Consider the following 20,261-nt stretch of genomic DNA (forward strand, 5'->3'; position numbering starts at 1 on the left):
ATTATAAAGCTCAATCGTTTAATTGCATATTGTGTGCTGTTTGTTATTTCATGGTACTGATTTGTAACAGGGGATACATTGTACAGCATCCACCCAAACGAGACTTCTTTGGCCAGGCCAAGGGCTATCATCCACTATATCAAGCCTCTAGTTGAACCGAGAGATACACAAATATAAGACAAGTCATCTCAATCTCTGTTATATTAGTTCTGTTGTACCAGGAATTAGTCAGTGGGAGATTAGTGCAGTGCACTGTTGACATTAGATAATTTGTGAAGAGCAGATTGTCCTGGATGTGCCCAGTGATGGGAACTCCCAAGCCAAATTACAGTGCTTCAAGAGGAGAGTTGTTGGGGAATTATATAATCCAGAACAATATAGATGCAAACTTAACATCATTGGGCGTAAGGGCGATTCACACTGGTAAGTACCCAGTTGAATTTTCACATTTGTGTGAAATGTCCAAGAAATGTTCTTTTTATATATAGTATAAAATCATAAAATTGATTTCAAGCTGTAGAATGTTGAAAAATGATGGTATATATTTGAATTTTAGGGAAAATTGTCAGAGTAACGTCGGTTACAGTAAAGCTCATCTCAGTTCTTACCTCATTGACACTAACTGCACTTCCAACAACTCTCATTCCCCAATAACTCTCCTCTTGGAACACTATCAACTGTGATGCTTCTTCCCTTGGCTGTATCGCAAGTGTTTAATGACTCTGCCTCTTGATATGCCCGACTCATTTCCAGTTATACTATAGCCTGCAAACTTTGAGCATTTCCACATCCTTATTCTCATGAAAGACCCCTTTGCTCATCTTGCTTTGGTGTGTCATTCATGCTTCTCCACCCACAGAAGTTGTCACCACACGCTTCACTGCAATGCAACACTTTAACTAACTCTTCTCATTGATCCCTGGTTAATGACCATCTCTCTGTAGAACACTTTGTATTTTAAAGACCTCAAGCAGGGACCCTCTTGTCCTTTCTTTGAGAACAAAAGGCATCCTGTTTAGCTTTCCCTGGTAGTTACAGCCCTAAAATTTTTTTTTCAGCCTTATTTGTACTGTTCCCAGAGTCTCTATCTTGCTTGTTAGGATAGACTTGCAGTCATCCAAGATGCATAATGGGCACTGTTGCTGGCACGTGCTCTTCTATGCATGAGCAGGTTGGTTCTGTAAGTTGTTTTCTGTAGGAACAGGTTTCAAAGCACAGTGTCAACCTGATCCTGTATCTAGAAAATTCTTCCTGTGGGTCTTTCATTTAACCTACCTAATGTGGTATGAACATACCACATTGAAGCATTTGCTACCAGTGCTGCTTTATTCCTACAAAATGTTATTTTCTCCATGCATTGCCCTCCTGATGGTCCATCGGAAAGATTTCTGTTCACGGTGATGCAGATTTTCATGAAGATAAATTTCTCTTTCTTCACAGCTTCCACTGGATGTTTTTAACAACTACTTTAGCCTTGGCTTTGATGCGCATGTGACTCTCGAGTTTCACGAGTCCAGAGGTAGGTTGACATAGGAGCTGTTCCTTGGAACCCCAGAGATGGAGCTTAATTTGTTCCTGTAATAGTCTCCCGATGTGTTTGGTGGTGGGATCCTGTTGGAGATGACGGAAGTTACAGAGAATTATGTGCTGGACGCAGAGGCTGGTGGGGTAGTAGGTGAGGACAAGACAAAACCCTATTCCTGGTAGAGTGGCGGGAGGATGGGGTAAGAGCTGGCGTGCATGAAATGGAAGGGATGTGGTTGAGGGCAATGTTGATGGTGGAGGAAGGGAATCCACTTTCTTTGAAAAAGGGGGACATCTCCTTCATTCTAGAATGAACAGCCAGGACAGAAATTGAGCGAAGGGATGGTGTTTTTACAGATAACAGGGTGGGAAGAGGTATAGTCCAGGTAGCTGTGAGAGTCCGTGGGTTTATAATGAACATCGGTGGGTAAGCCATCTTCAGAGATAGAGACAGTGAGATCAAGAAAGGGAAGGGAGATGTTGGAAATGAACTGAGTAAATTTGAGGGGAGAGTGGAAGATGAAGGCAAATTGGATGAAGTTGATGAGTTCAGCATGGGTGCAGGAAGCAGCACCAATGCAGTCGTTGATGTAGCACAGGAAAAGTGTGGGATGGTCACCAGTGTAGGGTTGGAACATAGACTGCTCCACGTAGCCGACCAGCAGGCAGGCATAGCTGGGACCCATGCGAGTGCCCATGGCTACACCCTTTTGTTTGAAGAAAGTGGGAAGAGCCAAAGGAGAAATTATTTAGAATGAGGACAAGTTCTGCTAGTTGGAGGAGAATGGTGATGGAAGGGAACTGGTTTGGTCAGGTGTCTAGAGAGAGCTTTGAGGCCTTTAGTCTTACCTTTGCATGAATGAAGGTGCGAACTATTGTGGAGAGGCTGGTGTAGAGATGTTAGGACTGCATTCATGGCTGTCAATCCATGAGGTGCAAACCTTCACAGAATACATCAGCTATTTACAATACAATCCTAACATCTCTACCCCAACATCTCCACAACAGTTCACACCTCTGTTTATGCAAAGATAAGACAAATGACTCTCTCATTACCTCTACGACTCTTAACGACCCTCTTGTGATTGCTATACCTTTAAACAACTCACAGAGTTTATAAACTGGAAACTACCCAGCATGGATCAATACTGAAGAAGCCTCTGGGATGAGTGGCGAAATGTCTTCTAGTCCAGTTGCCTTGATTTGCTGCTGATTGATACGTTGATCTAAGATCTCTGCTCTATTTTAGTTGTTAAGTAGTCATTGTTTCCATTGGCAGTATTGTCCAACTTGTACTGATGTTTTGACCTGTGAACAACATGGAACTTTGGAAGTAACAGTAGAATAGAGCTGATTGCTGCCCTTGTTTTGATGAGATCTTCACACCTATGGGTTTGGAGATCACACACACAACACACCATATTTGATGTCAAAGTTATGTTAACTTTACTTTGCTAATTCAAAGAATAAGGTGATGGGGAGAAGGTAGGAGAATGGGGTTGGGAGGGATAAATAGATCAGCCATGATGGAACGGCAGAGCAGATTCTGTGCTGAGTGGACTAATTCTGCCCCTACTATGTCTTCTGGTCTTAATAGCAGTTTTTGGAACTGAAGCTTAGAAATTGTCTTGAAAGAGTTTTGACTATAGATCTCAGTTTAAAGTCAAATAATTAGACAGCCTCAATTTCAAAACAGAATTGATTCTGGCTTTTATTTTTAAAAGAACAATATTTATTTTTATCCTGAATTACTGATTGGTCATGCACATGCTTATAAAGAGGGAATGATGAACCTGTTCATTTTTACTGTTAGATGTCACTGATGCTTGATTTCCTGTTTCAGAGGCTAAACCAGAGAAATTTAGCAGTCGATTTTGGAATAAGATGTTCTACGCTGGGGTAAGTGACAAGAATAGCTTAATGTAGGCCAGTGACTGTTGAATTTGCAGCAATAAGATGTACGCTTCCAGCTATTTAAGTCAAACAGAGACGCAAGAGACTGGAGATGCTAGACTCTGGGGCAACACACAGTGGAAAGAACTCAGTGGGTTGAGTAGCATTGATGGGAGCAAAGTCCTGATGCAGGGGTTTGGCCTGAAACTTCAACAGTTTCTTTCCGGGTACCAGTGCTGAGTTCCTCCAATTTAAACTAAGCATGTCACTTTGTTTCTCATTGTAGCTCTTCCCAGCAGCAATGCCCAGGCAATGCCACTGACAGAAGAAGTAGATGGGTGCAGATCAACTTTGGTTGGAAAAGAATGGCACTTGTTGGTTGAAGTGTGATAAATGGGGAGGGATGATGGAGGTTTTAATTACAGCATACGCAAATAGCCATGGGTGGTGTGTTGCTCGGATTTACAGCATCTGCAGATTTTCTCTTGGTGATAGGGTGGAGATACGTCTCGACCAAAGGAGGTGCTAACCTGCAGGTCACCCTTGGGCAAGGTGTAGCAGCTGCTTAGCTCTCCCCCCCCCCGGATCAGGATCACATGAAACCATAGGAGCAGGTGGTGGATGGTTGTATGAGCAGCTGGTGCTTATCACAAATTCTGATGCCCAGCAGACAATCACTGAAGAGCGTTGATAGTGACTGGGGTCACCCGTCTTGTAAAGGCACTCCCCAGAAGAAGGCAGTGGCAAACCACTTCTGTAGAAAAATCTGCCAAGAACAATCATGGTCATATGATGATTGACAGCCCCCCCTGATAACAGTGTTCATATTCTCAGTGTCATTGTAACATGCGCAAAGCTTGTCAGGCCATTAGGCCTGGAGAATTGTCATTGGGAGTGGGTCCCAGTATAGTGCGACCAAGGCAGAGGTCATCCCATTCTGGGCTACTTCACTGAATCTCTGAAATGGCGTTAGTTTAGATGTAGGAGTGGGATTGTTTTCCAGGAATCTATATGAACTCTAGATACAGTGGTTGAAGGAAGAGCAAATACATCTTGAATGCATTGTTAATACGGGCTGCAAAGATTTATCCTTGATCGTCTGAACGAAGCTCTAGCTGCCATTTTCTTTTCTGCTGTTGCTCACCCGTATAACTTTGTCATTCTCTCTTCTGTTATTTAGACAGCAGTTTCAGATTTCTTAACAGGAAGCTCCAAGGATTTAGCCAAGCATATTAAAGTGGTGGTAAGTACATGGAATTTTGCTCAGAGAACACGAGGCTGTGAACTATACTCTGGTATTCTGGATAATCTTGTTTCACCTCTTTAATTCTCTGGGAGTGCATGTAACCTGCAAGAGGTCTGCCCATCCCCAGCAATCTTCTAGGATTCATATCACATCTCAGTGATCTGTCATTATTCCAGTAATGTACGAGGATCTATATATATATCTCACATTTCCAGAAAACTCTGAGGACACTTGTCATAGATTCTCACAGTGTACTGTTCTTTGACAGAAGTAAGTCATTCATCCTTTTGAGCCTGTTCTGTCATTTAATTAATTGAAGTTTGATGTATACCTTATCTGGCCTTAGAAACTCTTGGGAAAAGGAACTCGTTGTACTTTGTGGCAAGAAATGCTTTTGAATGTCACCTTTAAACAATCTAACTCTAGCTTTAACACTAATGCCACATGGTATTAGACTCAAATCGTTTTGGCATTAAGGACTCGCTCAGAAGGGAATTGAATGTGAAAGATAAAATATGGGAACATTGAGAATATGAAAAAGAGACTATGAATTCGCCTACTGGTAAGGAAATAAAGGGAGCAAACGGAAGATGGCATTGAGGTGCAGGGTACCATTAAGGTACTACTTGACTACATGGTGTAATTTCTTCAAGGAAGACGAGATTGTCCAAAGTGTACAAAAAGATAGATTAGATGCTGGATGAGTTAAAAATTGATGAAGAGGAGATCCTCAAAGGCTGGTTGTATTTGAAGTAGCCACAATGATTGTAGTCATCAAAAGATACAGATTTACTGTGAGAGGGCAGGAGAATTACAAATTGCTCCTTGGCTCAGTTAAAGCAGAGTTAACATAAACCCAGTAATTACTGCCTGCGAGTTTAATGCTGGAAGGGAGAATCTCTAGAAACAGTGAACCAGGGTATAGCAACAGTCCCTTCAACAAGGATGGATTAGTTAATGGAAGCCAGCAAAAGGCAAATTGAAAGACAATAATGAAACTGGCGATGTTTCTCAGTGAGAGGAAGGTGAGGTGAGGTGAGTGGCAGTTGATAAACTGCCACATGACAGAATTATTGAAACCGCGAGGATAAAAGACGCTGTTGTGTATGGGTAAGAATTCCATACAAGGACAGAAAAGAGTTCTGATATGTGATTATTTACCAGACCGAGAGGAGATACATAAGTTTAGTTGCTGTGGCTGGTGTTGAAGCACGTGCTTTCCCAACATAAATTAATAACTTGGCTTTGGGTATGTGATCCATCGGTAAATGGCTGGATAACTATAATATCACATAGTTGGGGTTTAAAACAGTCGATGGAACAGAAGGCATTTTTACAGTGGTTGTTTTCTGTGCAGTCAACCCCACAAGATAAAGACTAGCATTATTGAAATTATATTTTGTGCATGATTTAATGCTTGCTTTATTTGAGTTATTAAATATGTCAGAAACACACTGAGTCTCAGCAATTTGCAGAACGGTAAACTTTATTTTTCGAGTCTGCAGAGTCGGACCCAACCAGCTCCTGCTAGATTGAGTGCCGAATTACACTTTGCACAGTTTTTTATACCCTACTTGTTTACGACTTTGTGAGTTGCACCCATGTGAGGTGCAGACATTCTTCCTTAATCTCATTACAAAATTACAAATGTGATTACCCCTTTGGCCCACTTATCAGCCTCAGCGCATTAACACCGTTATTGTTCAACCGTTAAGCATGTCTTCCCGTTACCCGTATCGCTTCTTTAATCAGCAAGCTATTGTTTCATCCTGATTTTGCAAATTGGTTTATACGTTGCCCTGCAAGTTGCTTTGCACGTTCTTTCTGTGTCAGCACATTCTAAATGGACTCCTTAAGAATCATTTCTCTCAAAATATTTCTAACTTTCATCTCCTAGCAATTTCTCTGAATTATTCTGCTCCAAGCTTTATGGATGTAGAGTGGATAGCCATACACTTTCCCACATTAAAATCTCTCTGCCATAGATTTGCCTATTTATTTTAAGTTGTGCTCATCCAGGATGTAAACAGGCCATTTGGTTTACCATGCTTATTCTGACAGTTAAGTACCCATCTAAACTAATACCATTTACTATCTGTGGATTCCTGTCTAGATACTGCTTACGTTTTGCCTCCATCACCTTCTCAGGCAGTCTGTTTCAGATTGAAACTGCACAGTGTGTGAGGGGATCCTCTCTAAACCTCCTGCTCCTCATTTAAACCAATGCCTTCTGCTCTTTGATACCACTACCATGAAGTTCCATTTCTTTAAATATCTACCCTATCATAATTTTATATACCTTGGTTAGATCCTCCCGTCAATATCCTTGCTCCAAGGAAAACATACCCAGTTTACCTAGACCCTCCTCATTACTAAAGTGTTCCATCACCCCCCCACACCATCCTGCACCCACTCCAGTATCATCAGGTCCTTCCTGTCATCTGGTGTCTCGAATTGCACAAAGTATTCCAGTTGTGGCCTAACCAATAGTTTATCATGTTGTCTCAACAATATTCCTCACTCTTATACTCTGTATATCTTGACTTCTTTCTTCACCGAACCTACTCGTACTGCCACTTGTGGAGATGCTTGGACATGTACACTGAAGCCTCTCTGTGCCGTAATATTCCTGTGCTCCACCGTTAATGAGAAGGGTCCTGACCTTACCAGGTCACACCCAAAATTCGGCACCACACAGGTCAGGATTGTGCCCTCTCCAGGGTGCATCCTGGGTGGAAAGGTTTGAAGAACCGGTTGTTGCCCATTCAGGGGGTTCCCCTCTCCACGTCACTGATGTCGTCCAAGGGAAGGGCAAGCGCCCATACAGCTTGGCACCAGTGTCGTTGCAGAGGTTGCCACAGTGAAGTTGTAAACAACATCAAACTGCCTTAGGGACCCCGGCTCCGGATTTCTTCCTCGGGGTTTACTCCCGAAGCTTTTCCCATGGGTGGGTATGGCCGCAATTCTCTTATTAACCAGAATTCTATCAAAGTCAGCCTAAAGTGTCCTCAACATCATGTGTAGTTGTAGACCTATGTTGAGAATGGCAAAGATGTACAATGCCCAGCATAAAGAAACTTCTCACGTTGATCTTAAATATTTTTGATCACTTATCTCACCATCATCAGCAAGCAAATTTATAATTCTTTAGAGTGTGAGTGTGGAAAACTAAATCATTAGTGTAGCTCTGTTCATATTCTACTAATTTAAATACATACTCCTCATCTCTTCTGTCTGTCTCCCAGATCCCAAGACTGTTAATAAATTTGTTAAAGAAGTTCAGAGGTACCTTCTAGTTCAAAGCACACAAAAACTTTTTTTAAGTCTGGTATGTAGATTGATAGGGGCTGCTCTCATTGAAAATGATGTGATTTTTTAAAAAAATGTATTTTATTTATGTGTTTAAGTTGTGTTTTATTCATGATTGTGATTAACATTAATTGCGACAGCAGGTAACCTGTCGGAGCATTGAGGTATGACTAGTAGTTAGTGAGGATAGCATTATTATTTTTGCGTTGACACTGCTAGTTAGTAATTTTGCTGTTTGGGCCATTAAATATTCCTAACTGAAGCCTCTGTAGTAATCCATTTAGATTAATCACATAGAAAATGCTGTGAGTCTCTGAATGGGTTTGTAAACCTCACAATTCTCCTGTTCTTTGTTCTCAACAGTGTGATGGGACGGACCTGACATCAAAAATTCAGGATTTAAAACTACAGTGCATTGTCTTCCTGAACATTCCAAGGTGAGGTTTCTCTTGATCCCTAATCTCCACTGCGTTAACTTGCTTTGTGTTTCAGTCACACCCTAGTGTCAGTGAATCAGGGGATGCTTAGATACTTCGTCCCGTTTGAAAAGTCTCTTTTGTCCTCTCACTCTGAGCATTGAACCTATATTCAAGCCTGACCCAGACTTGGTGAATAATTAGCCTAGTCATTTTTTGATGTTCACTACCTCATGAGCTTTGATCATTGGAAGGACTCCTTTTAGCAGGGTAGGAAGTCCTCGGATATTAAGAGCTGGATTTTTTTAAAAAGGAACATATGGCGTGTATAGAGATATAGAAAATATAGGTGGGTAATAAAAACAAATTAGCTGAGTAAATAGGAATGACAAACCAACACTGGTGAGCATGATTAAGGTGATCCTCAGTATGTTGTAAGAATGTTAAGAGCAAGAGGATAACCAGGGAAAGAGTGCATACTCTTGGGAACCAAAATAGCCATATCTATACAGAGCCAGACAAAGTAGGATTAAATGAACACTTCTCATCTGTTTATAAAAAAAGAGAAGTGCAACCAAAATGCACTGCCCAAGTTGGTGGTGACAGTGCCTCTTGCAATGTTTCAAGAATATTCAGGCAAGCACTTGAATTGTCTAAGTATAGAAGGCTACAAACCAAGTGCTTGTTATTGGAATTAGTCCACATAGACGCTTGATGTTCAGCATGGATGAGATGGGCTGAAGGGCCTTTTTCTGAGCTATATGACTCTGTGAGATACAGTAGTTGGTCATCAACAAGTATGGCCTCTTTTGAAGTCTGACCAATAAGGGGAGAGGGTTCCATGTAATTTTCATTGACTGGTTTTATCTTGATGCAAGGTCAAACGTTTCCTTGATATCAAATGCAGTGACTCATTTCTTCTTTATTGCCAGAATCCAAGCTGTATTGTGCATAAATTACAAGACTGTAATTTGGTTTGGAGTCAAGTAGTCTTGACAAAATCTTCTTGTCTCAGAATGGCCCTGTTGACGCCTTGAGGATAGACCCAAAGGCAGTGATTGGCCATACAACTGTAAAACTTGCATTTTTATTTAAAACATTGCAGGTACTGTGCTGGCACTGTACCATGGGGAAATCCAGGTGAACATCATGATTTTGAGCCACAACGACATGATGATGGGTGTATCGAGGTGATTGGCTTCACAATGGCATCTTTGGTATGTTTCTGTTGCCTTGAGTTTTTGGATCTGTCTGCGCTAACTGTAGTTCAAAATGGTATTTTTGCCTTCAGTTGTGTTTACTATTTAAAAACTAGCATTGGAAACAGCTGTTCAGCCATTCATGCTTTCCGCATCATTCTGTTAGGTCAGAATTAATCTGCAACTCAATTCTATCTACCTTTGCTTCATTTTAGTGTTACACATGTGGAAAAGTTTTAGAGTTTGTATGATCATGGGTTTTACATTTACTACTTGCTCTGAATTGTTCCGAATCCCAGTTGTTTTATGAGCATCTCCACTCTGTCTGACAGTAAATTCCTAGCTTGAGGGCTAGCTGCTTGTTCTGAAATTGTCCCAATGCTCTGCCCGAGGCCCTAAGAGCGAATGCAGCCTCTGGTCAAGGAAAGTGAAGCTTGATGCTTATGTCGGCATTTTGTCTTTTCTTTTTCAATCTTTTTATTAAATTTCATATATAAAAAAAAACAACACAAAATAATGAATAGATTACAGATTCAATAAACTTGAGATTACATTAGTAATAGGATAATAATATCCTATTAAAACATCCATCAACAAAAGGTGCATAAATCAATCAAGTCTATGTAAATATATATGAAAAACAAAAATAATCGTCAAAAAAAGAAAAAAAAAATTGAAATTATATATGAGAAAAAATATATAATAAAAAAAATACTAAACTAACACTAACATGGGCAATAATAACACTTTATAAATATATAAAGGTGTCAAGAAAAGAACTCCAGAACTCCATACCTGAACAAGTATAAGTAGAGAAAAGGATCTGAAATAAGCCAAATTAATTCATATGAAAGTGTCGAATAAATGGTCCCCAGGTTTCTTCAAATTTAATTGAAGAATCAAAGATAGTGCTTCTGATTTTTTCCAAACTCAAATAAGAAATAGTTTGGGAGAACCACTGAAATGTAGTAGGAGGATTTACTTCTTTCCAATTTTGTAATATAGACCTTCTGGCAATTAATGTTACAAAGGCAATCATTCGTCTGATTGAAGGGGAAAGTTGATTGCCATCTTCATTTGGTATACCGAAAATTGCAGTAATAAAATGGGGTTGTAAATCGATATTCCATACTGAGGAAATGACATCAAAAATGTCCTTCCAATAGTTATGTAAAGTGGGACATGTCCAAAACATGTGAGTCAATGAAGCCACTTCTAAGTGACATCTGTCACATTGAGGATTGATATGCGAATAAAATCGGGCAAGTTTATCTTTAGACATATAAGCTCTATGTACAATTTTAAATTGTATTAAAGCATGTTTAGCACAAATAGAGGAGGAATTAACCATTTGTAAAATTTTTTCCCATTTATCTGTTGATATATTACATCGAAGTTCTTTTTCCCATTCTTGTCTAATTCTATCCGATATTTCTGGCTGTATCTTCATAATCATGTTATAAATAAAAGCTACTAATCCCTTCTGACAAGGATTAAAAGTAAAAATCAAATCTGAAAAATCCGATGGAGTTGAATTAGGAAAAGATGGAAGAATTTTATGTAAGAAATTTCTAATTTGTAAGTATCTAAAAAAATTAGATTTAGGTAATTCAAATTTGTTGGATAGTTGATCAAAAGACATCAAAGTACCTTCAAAAAAAAGATCACGAAAACATTTTATACCTTTCCTTTTCCATATACTAAAAGCTTGATCTGTCAATGAAGGTTTAAAAAAAAAATTACATAAAATAGGACTGTCCAAAGCAAAGTTTTTCAGATTAAAGAATTTGCGAAATTGAAACCAAATTCGTAGTGTATGTTTAACAACAGGGTTAGATATCTGTTTATTGAATTTGGCTAAATCAATAGGAAGAAAAGAACCAAGAACGGAAAATATAGAATATCCCTTAACCTCACTACATTCCAAATTTACCCACTGTGGGCACACAGGTGAATCCAAATCTAGTTTCCAGTACATTAGGTTACGAATATTATTCGCCCAATAATAAAATCTAAAGTTAGGTAAAGCTAGACCACCATCTTTTTTAGACTTTTGTAATTGCCTTTTGCTTAACCTAGGATTTTTATTTTGCCAAACAAATGAGGAAATCTTTGAATCAATATTATCAAAAAAAGATTTAGGAATAAAAATTGGTAAAGCTTGGAATAAATATAAAAATTTCGGTAAAATCATCATTTTAATAGCATTAATCCGACCAACTAATGATAAAAATAAGGGAGACCATCTAGTAGTAAGTTGCTGAATTTGATGAAGCATAGGTAAAAAATTCAGTCCAAATAAATCTTTATATTTCTTGGTGATTTTTATACCTAAATAGATAAAGTTATCAGTAACAACTTTAAATGGCATCCTATCACTCAATAAAGTTTGCGCGTTTAAAGGGAATAACTCACTCTTATCTAAGTTTAACTTATAACCAGAAAAACTACCAAATTGAGCCAACAAGGATAAAATAGCAGGAATAGACCTACTAGGATTAGAAATATATAACAACAAATCATCAGCATAAAGCGATAATTTGTATAACTTCTCATTACGGGTAATACCAAAAATATTAGGAGACTCACGAATAGCAATAGCTAAAGGTTCTAATGCAATATTAAATAATAAAGGACTTAAAGGACAACCTTGTCTCGTACCACGAGATAATTGAAAAAAAGAGGATCTATAATTATTTGTAAGAACAGAAGCAACAGGTTTATAATATATTAATTTAATCCATGATATAAAATTAGGACTAAAATTAAAGTTTCTCAATGCATTAAATAAATATGTCCATTCAACTCTATCAAAGGCTTTTTCAGCATCTAATGAGATAACACATTCTGGGGTTGTAGGTGATGAAGTATAAATTATGTTAATCAATTTTCTAATATTAAAAAAGGAATATCGATTCCTAATAAAACCAGTTTGATCTTCTGAAATAATCTGTGGTAATACCTTTTCTAATCTAATGGCTAAAATTTTTGTAAGAATCTTAGAGTCTACATTTAATAATGATATAGGGCGATAAGATGCACATAAAGTAGGATCTTTATCTTTTTTAAGAATTAAAGAGATAGTAGCTTCATAAAACGATTGAGGTAATCTCTTCTTAACAAACGCATCATTAAAGATTTCACATAGCCAAGGAGAAAGCAATAAAGAAAAAGTTTTAAAAAATTCTACAATAAAACCATCAGGACCAGGAGCTTTCCCTGAATTCATTGATGAGATAGCCTCTCTTATTTCATCCATAGAAATAGGAGCATCAAGCAAGCTACAATCTTCATCTATCAGTTTAGAAATATTCAAATTATTAAAAAAATTATCCATCGTAAACCGGTCACCGTCAAATTCTGATTGATATAAAGATTTATAAAAATCTTGAAAAGTGTTATTGATTTCTTTATAATCAGTAGTTAAATTACCGTCTTGTTTACGAATTTTAATAATTTGTCGCTTAGTCGAAATAGCTTTTAATTGATTAGCTAACAATTTACCAGTTCGATCACTATGAATATAAAATTGAGCCCTAGTCTTAATTAATTGATTCTCAATTGAAGAAGATAATAATAAACTATGTTCCATTTGAAGCTCAACTCTCTTCTTATAAAGTTCTTTGGTAGGAGTAACGGAATAAATCTTATCAATTTCTTTAATTTTATCCACCAATAAAGCTATATCTGAATATCTTTGTTTTCTTTTACCAGCGGAATATGAAATAATTTGTCCACGAATAAAAGCCTTGAAAGAGTCCCAAAGTATTCCTTTATCAATCTCTTCATTATAGTTTGTTGAAAAAAATAAGTCAATTTGTTGTTTTATGAAGGTAATAAATTCTGGATCTTGAAGTAAAGTAGCATTAAGTCTCCAAGATCTAGTATTGATAGAAGAATCCGAAATCTTGATAGATAACTTCAAAGGCGCATGATCCGAAATAGCAATAGAATCGTATTTACAATCAATAACATCTGTTAATAAACGATGATCAATAAGAAAGTAATCAATTCTAGAATAACTATGATATACATGTGAAAAAAATGAAAATTCTTTACCTTTAGGGTTCAAAAACCGCCATATTTCAGTAATTCCAGAATCAACCATAAAAGAATTAATAAGTAAAGCTGATCTATTCGGAAGAGTTCGAATAGGTTTAGATCTATCCATCGAAGGATTCAAACAACAATTAAAGTCTCCACCCATAATCAACATATATTCATTCAAATTAGGAAGAGAAGTAAATAAACGTTTAAAAAATTCAGGACAATCAAAGTTTGGAGCATAAATATTAACTAAAACAACTTTCCGATTAAAGAGTGAACCAGTTATCAACAAAAATCTACCCTGTGGATCAGAAATAATTTCATAATGTGTAAACGAAATTGAGGCGTCTATAAAAATAGACACACCCCTAATTTTAGCGGTACAATTTGAGTGAAATTGTTGACCTTTCCAGAACCTAAAAAAACGTTGATTATCCTCCCTCCTAATGTGGGTCTCCTGTGCAAAAATAATATTAGCGTTCAATCTATGGAATACTTTAAATATTTTTTTACGTTTAATCGGATGATTTAAACCATTAGTATTCCACGAGATAAAGTTAATAGATTTATCCATCATACCAATATTAATTGTGTGTATCATAAAAGGTTAAAAAGACACATAACCCACAATTTAGGAAGAAGGAAAATTGATTCAGGAGCAACCAGAGATCCTGACACCTCAACAATATTAACAATTTAAAGTCAGCCCATAAACTAAAAGCAAAAAAATAAAAAGCAAAAGCATGAAAAAAGATCCCTCCCCCCTCCCCCCACCCTTTGAAAGAAAGCCAAGCGGCAGGCGCATAAACTAATACTAATATTACCCCCATTTCAAGATGGCAGCTCCATAAGAAAATTTTTTAAGAAAAAACTATATAACACCCCAATTAAAATATAGAGTTGCAAAAAAAAAAAAATATATATATATATATATATACCTACATATATATATATACATACACATACACATACACACCCATATCAGACAAATCAAAAAAAAACTAAAATAGTAAAACCAGAAAGATCATTAATAAAAAAAAATGCACATTAAAGTTTAAAAATGTGATACACCTTTAAAAAAAGAAATTCCATATTCAGATACAAAAATGACGTTTCACAAGCCAAGACTTATGGGAAGAAGAAACGACATTTTGAGAAAGCCATATTACAAAATATGAATATAAATTCAGCAATCTAATGAGAAAATATAGTAAAAAAAAGTTATCAAAATAGAATATTTTTAAAAAAAAAGATTTAATAGACACTACAACATATTTAAAAAAAAAACTAAAGAAAAAGAATTCAAAACCTTTGTTCCATTTCTAAATACAGGCAAGCAAATAAACGCTTATAAAAAGTAAAGACTTATGGGAAGAAGAAACGACATTTTGAAAAAAATAATTCATTGTTACAAAATACAAACGTATATAAAAAAAGGATATTATAAAGATTAAAACAGCATCTATAAGCAATAATAATAGTAAAAAAAAAGACCCAGACCCATAGTTCAAAATAAGAAGTTATAACCCAACTTCCAGGGTTAAAACTTAAAATGAAATAACATCCTCTCTCCAAAAAAAAATCTTCAATGTAACTCATAGTTCAAGTTGCACTAGAGGGTCGATATTCTTCAACAAATTTCTTCGCTTCTTCAGGAGTGATAAAAAAGTGTAGACTGTTGTCGGGCAGCACCATTCTAAGCTTCGCTGGATACATTAAAGCTTGTTTAAAACCAAACGAATGAATCTCTGCCATCACTGGTTTAAAAGCGATCCTGGCTTTCATAACTTCATACGAATAGTCTTCAACTATTCGAAATGAATAATTTCTGTAGGAGATCATACCTTTTTTACGAGCTAATCGAATTAGAAGCTCTTTCTCACGAGGATAATGAAGGCGAACAATCACCGCTCGTGGTTTATCAGACACAGGCGAAAGCCTCGCAACTCTATGAGCGCGGTCAATAACAGGTTCATTTTTCAAACCTTCACCACCGAAAATTTCCCACAGTAATTTAGAGAAAAATTCAGTTAAATCACCGGACTCAACTTTTTCGGGAATTCCGATGATGCGCAAATTCTGTCTGCGAGAACGATTTTCAAGATCAGTAATTTTAAACTTGTACTGATCTAAAATTTTAGCAGTCGACTCTATCTTCTTCTCTAACACTTCAATTGTACGTGCTTTTTCACAAATTGATTGTTCAAGAGTCGTGATCTTATTTCCATGCTGTTGAACCTCTAACGCCTGCGACTGAAACTTAGTTTCAAGCGATTTAACAACTCCTTCAAGATCGGATATTTTCGAAGTAATCCTCCTTTCCAAACTTAACAGTTTACTGTCCAATTTACCTTCTAGTCTGCCTTCCAGAGCCGCAAATTTAGCATCCAGTTTATTGTCCAATTTACTTTCCATAACCGCAAATTTAACATCCAGTTTAGTGTCCAAAAGACCAACAATTGCGTCGATGGATAAAGGATCCTTAGCCGATTTCTTACTTGTAGCCATTTTAGGTTTGACAAGATTAGATCAACTATTATTTTAGGAAAAAAGGGTCAATCAAAGGTAGCAACTCATATGATTAAGTTCGAAAAGGTCTAATTAAAGGGTGATTATAGTTAAAAAAATAAAGAGCGCCTAAAAGGCAGATGCTTACGTCGCCATCTTGAAACTCCACCCCCGGCATTTTGTCTTTGCATTGAATTGGTTTCTCTCATTCTTCGTTGCAACCAAGGCTGCTCTGCAAGTTGGTGGACATGGGGAGCGTCTCAACCAGTGCCGTGAAGTGACGCTAACGACGTACAAGTCGATTCCAGTGCAGGTAGACGGGGAGCCGTGCAAGCTCGCGCCGTCCACCATTCGGATCTCATTGCGGAACCAGGCCAACATGGTACAGAAGACCAAAAGGAGGACGTCCATTCCCCTGCTCAACGAGTAAGTACTGATTAACCATTTGGGAAGCTGCTTTGAACTTTTTAAAAACAAGTGATATCTGTGGTTACCAGGGAGCCCAGAGCTCCTGACTTTCTCCTCTTAACTGACTTTGTTCTTGTACATGATACATTTTACATGGATTTTTCAGTGAAGCAATATTGTTACAATAAGTAAGAAAGGATTAGGCTTATGGATCCAAAAGGTCTTTTTCTTTCACCACAATTATGGGAGCCACAAGAACCTCATCCTTTAATGTGGGATGGTGGGGTGTAGATGCGTCCCTACCAAAGGGAGGTGTAAGGTGCTGCTTCTCTCTACTAGTCTGCAGGTCACCCTTGGGCAAGGTGTTGTTCCTGTTTAGCCCTCAGACCAGGGTCAGGTGAAGCCATGAGAGCAGGTTGTGGATGGTTGTATGAGCAGCTGGTGCCTAACAGAAGTCCTGGCTAAGTGATCTCTGGCTGGGCTCACCTGTTTTGTAAAAGCACTGCCCAGAATAAGCCAATGGCAAACCATTTTTGTAGAAAAATATGCCAAAAACGATCATGGTCCTACAACAGGGCACGTGACGATGATCCTCTAATTATTAGGTTTCTTGAATGCTACAGTTCTGTCTGGTGTCATATTTTAGAGATGGTACAAGAAGTTCATTCATTGCAGAACTGTGTGCATAATAGAATACCGCAGAACGCCGTGCTTTGCCGAATATGTGTTCAGAGCACTCATACGCTAAGGGAGTATTCATTTGGATTTAAATTACAAGCGACAGGTTTTATTGGGATTTCAGCTTCGATCAGTACATCAATGGATCATTAAAAACATTGCAGCTTCTGGCTTGCCATATCCAAAGTCAATTCCCTGGCAGTCACAAATGTTTGTTGTTACAGTGGGATGATAGAGATCTGATTTCCATTTTCTAGGAATTAGTCCTGTTGAGAATCTTCCTAAAAGTAAGTGGCTGCTTGGATGTTAGATAGCTAATGTATAACATAAGTCCTGCAGCTAAGACCATGTGCAGGGTTTTCCTTTTAAGTCCAGTTTTAGCCAGGACGGACAACACCATGACCAGTATGAAGAGTCTGAATGTAATCAGGTAGCATAGTAAATAGGTGTGAGTTGACAGAAAGGGTTGTGACTTGATTTTCTCACGAGTATTTGTTAGGATTAGTGATGCGACAATCATTACTGATGATCACCATTTCACACCATTATTGGAAGGGTGGACCATATTGCACCTTATTTATTGATGAAGCTGCTCTTTTGTGAATGTAAGGCTGCATCCACACTAGACCGGATAATTTTGAAAACGCCGGTTTCACGTAAAAACGCTAGGCGTCCACACTATGCGTTTTAAAAAATCTTTATCCACATTGAAATGGAGATTTCATTGAACCTCCTCCTACTACGCATGCGCAGGACACATCTACCAAAAACAAGCAGCATGTTTGGTGTCGAATCTCGCTGTGAAAGACGGTGTGTGCTTGTTCAGTTACAGACTAGAAAAGCTTAAACGACGGGCAATTGTTGGTTCTCGCGCAGGAGGACTTACAGTAAAAAAACAAATACTGGAGCATACGGAGGCAACCGACAGGGAGTTCACGGACAGATTGACCAGGCTGACGACGAACATTGAAAAGCTGACTAACTCTGTTGCATTAATAAAGCCCCTTGTTAAATGTATAAAACATGTCTGCATCAGTGTTATCTTGTATTTCCATACAATGTTACATTAGGCTGTTACACATCTATTGTCAGAGAAGTACTTGCATAAATAAGTAAACCACCTTCATACAAGCAAGGACAGAAAACAGGGCAAAGTGAGTACGGTATACTTATTTATTCAGTAAGTTATAGGTCAAAGTATTTGATGAGTACATTTCTAACTCTTCTGGCTGCAGTCTCGTTGCTGTCTGTTCTGAAATTGTTGGGTTGCGTTCAAGAAAACAATGAAGTAGCTCGCTGCCGTCTGACAGCGTTTTCAAAAATCTCCGGTTACCCCATCCACACTGATCTGCCCGAGCTGCGTTTTCAAAAATACCCACCCTGGAAAGCGTTTCTGAAAAGCTCCAGTTTCGGGGGACGAAAAACCGTTTTAGTGGGGACGGAGGGTAAAAACGAAGAGAAAAAGCTTCGGTTACGGATTTATCCGGTGTAGTGTGGACGTAGCCTAAGTTGGTCACAAAAATCTCAGATCTTTAGAGAGAAGATTAATGTTGTATTTTATATGGATGAATAAGTTTCATATTGAAATTAATAATTGATGTTTCTGAATATTTAACGGGGTTAAATTTGAGGTGACTACTTACAAGGAAATGATTAAGTGCAACCCAAGCCGTTTAAAAATGTGTCAGTGGTATGGATTGGCTGTTAAATGCCAGAAATTGATTGAAACAAATGCTGCAATTCTCATAATGACCTGGAGTAACACACATTGCAGATTAAGATTGAATAAGAACAAATGTTTAAGGAGGTAGCTGCTTTGTGCATGCTTGTTTCCTCAGTGTGTGCTTGTGTGTACACGTTTGTCTTGTCTGTGTGCAAAGAGGAGAAAGATCCGTGTGGTTTTACTGCAAATTTGTGATGCTCTTACTACTGCCAATAGTAGAAGAAATTTGGAAGAGGTTTTCTGATTGTCAGGAAGTAAAATACCATAGGACCTGTGCTTCTACTTGATAAGTGTCCCTCATCTTAGAAGTTAGTGGGTGATGTGATGTTTGAATTGATGAAGGAGTTTGAGTGGAGGAGACAAAGCTATTACCTCTGCTTTAGTAATCCAGATCAAGGCAGCACCATCTCTAAACTTTTAAGCATGATCTTAAAAGCATTTTAATACATTATTAGTGGTGGAGGTTAAGATTTCCCTGCCCCAAAGGGTTGAGTTTTTAAAAAGCTGAGATCACTAGACGTCTGTTTATTTTGTGGATCACAAGATCAGAAGTTAAGCAGAATAATCAATAATAAAGTATGATCTATTGAATAGTGCAACAAGGTTGATGGACTGAGTTCCCCGGTCTCTATCACCAATGTTCCCGAGTTTCACTCCACAGATTTTGATTAAAATTATATGCACGTGGCTTCCATCATGACTTACTGCAAGGGTTTACATCCAAGTGGTATGATTTTAAAAAAATCTCATCTTGCTATTGGCCAACTAAAAGGCTGCATAAATGACTGATGGTGTAAACCTATTTGCCCAGAAACTGGACCCACGTTTGTGTTTTAAAGCATCGGCTCCCTCTGTCTTGCAGACATGATCCATCCAATCTTTTCTGGTAAGACAAATCTGCCTCTTCCAGGTCTAGTAAACCTTCTCTGAACAGCTTTCAAAGCATTGGCATTGTTCAATAAGATGATCAGCGCTGTACGCTTTACTGCAAATATTGTCTCACTGATGTCATGAAACATGGCTTTTCTACTTTATACAACGCCCCGGCAACTGCTGCCTTCCTCATTTAGTACCTGTTGTATCTGCTGTGAGTCTTCTGCAAATTACACATCAGGACACCACGGAGCTCTGTGATTTCTTATGATTTAGGTATTCTTTTTCCCAGCTCTTCTGCTAAAATTGACAATATTACATTTTTCTACATTTCATTTAATTTACTTTATTTATTTATTGAGATATAGTGTGGAGAAGGCCCTTCTGGCCCTTCAAGCTGCACTGCTCAGCAACTCCTGATTTAACCCTAGCCTAAT

The 20,261-nt window shown here is 37.9% G+C and overlaps 1 protein-coding gene across 5 annotated transcripts in view; it reads left to right on the plus strand.

The window, feature by feature from the left end:
- Positions 1-20,261, plus strand: part of dgkza (diacylglycerol kinase, zeta a) — a 473,329-nt gene that overhangs the window by 246,470 nt on the left and 206,598 nt on the right. For all 5 annotated transcript variants that reach the window (XM_059975478.1, XM_059975480.1, XM_059975477.1 and 2 more), the window contains 6 exons: positions 1,441-1,519; positions 3,368-3,423; positions 4,598-4,660; positions 8,336-8,409; positions 9,494-9,605; positions 16,369-16,568. In XM_059975478.1, the coding sequence (XP_059831461.1) occupies positions 1,441-1,519; positions 3,368-3,423; positions 4,598-4,660; positions 8,336-8,409; positions 9,494-9,605; positions 16,369-16,568 (584 nt within the window). The remainder of the gene's footprint in view (positions 1-1,440; positions 1,520-3,367; positions 3,424-4,597; positions 4,661-8,335; positions 8,410-9,493; positions 9,606-16,368; positions 16,569-20,261) is intronic.

This window comes from Hypanus sabinus, chromosome 7 (genome assembly GCF_030144855.1).
Source record: "Hypanus sabinus isolate sHypSab1 chromosome 7, sHypSab1.hap1, whole genome shotgun sequence".
NCBI classification, from domain to species: Eukaryota; Metazoa; Chordata; class Chondrichthyes; order Myliobatiformes; family Dasyatidae; genus Hypanus; species Hypanus sabinus.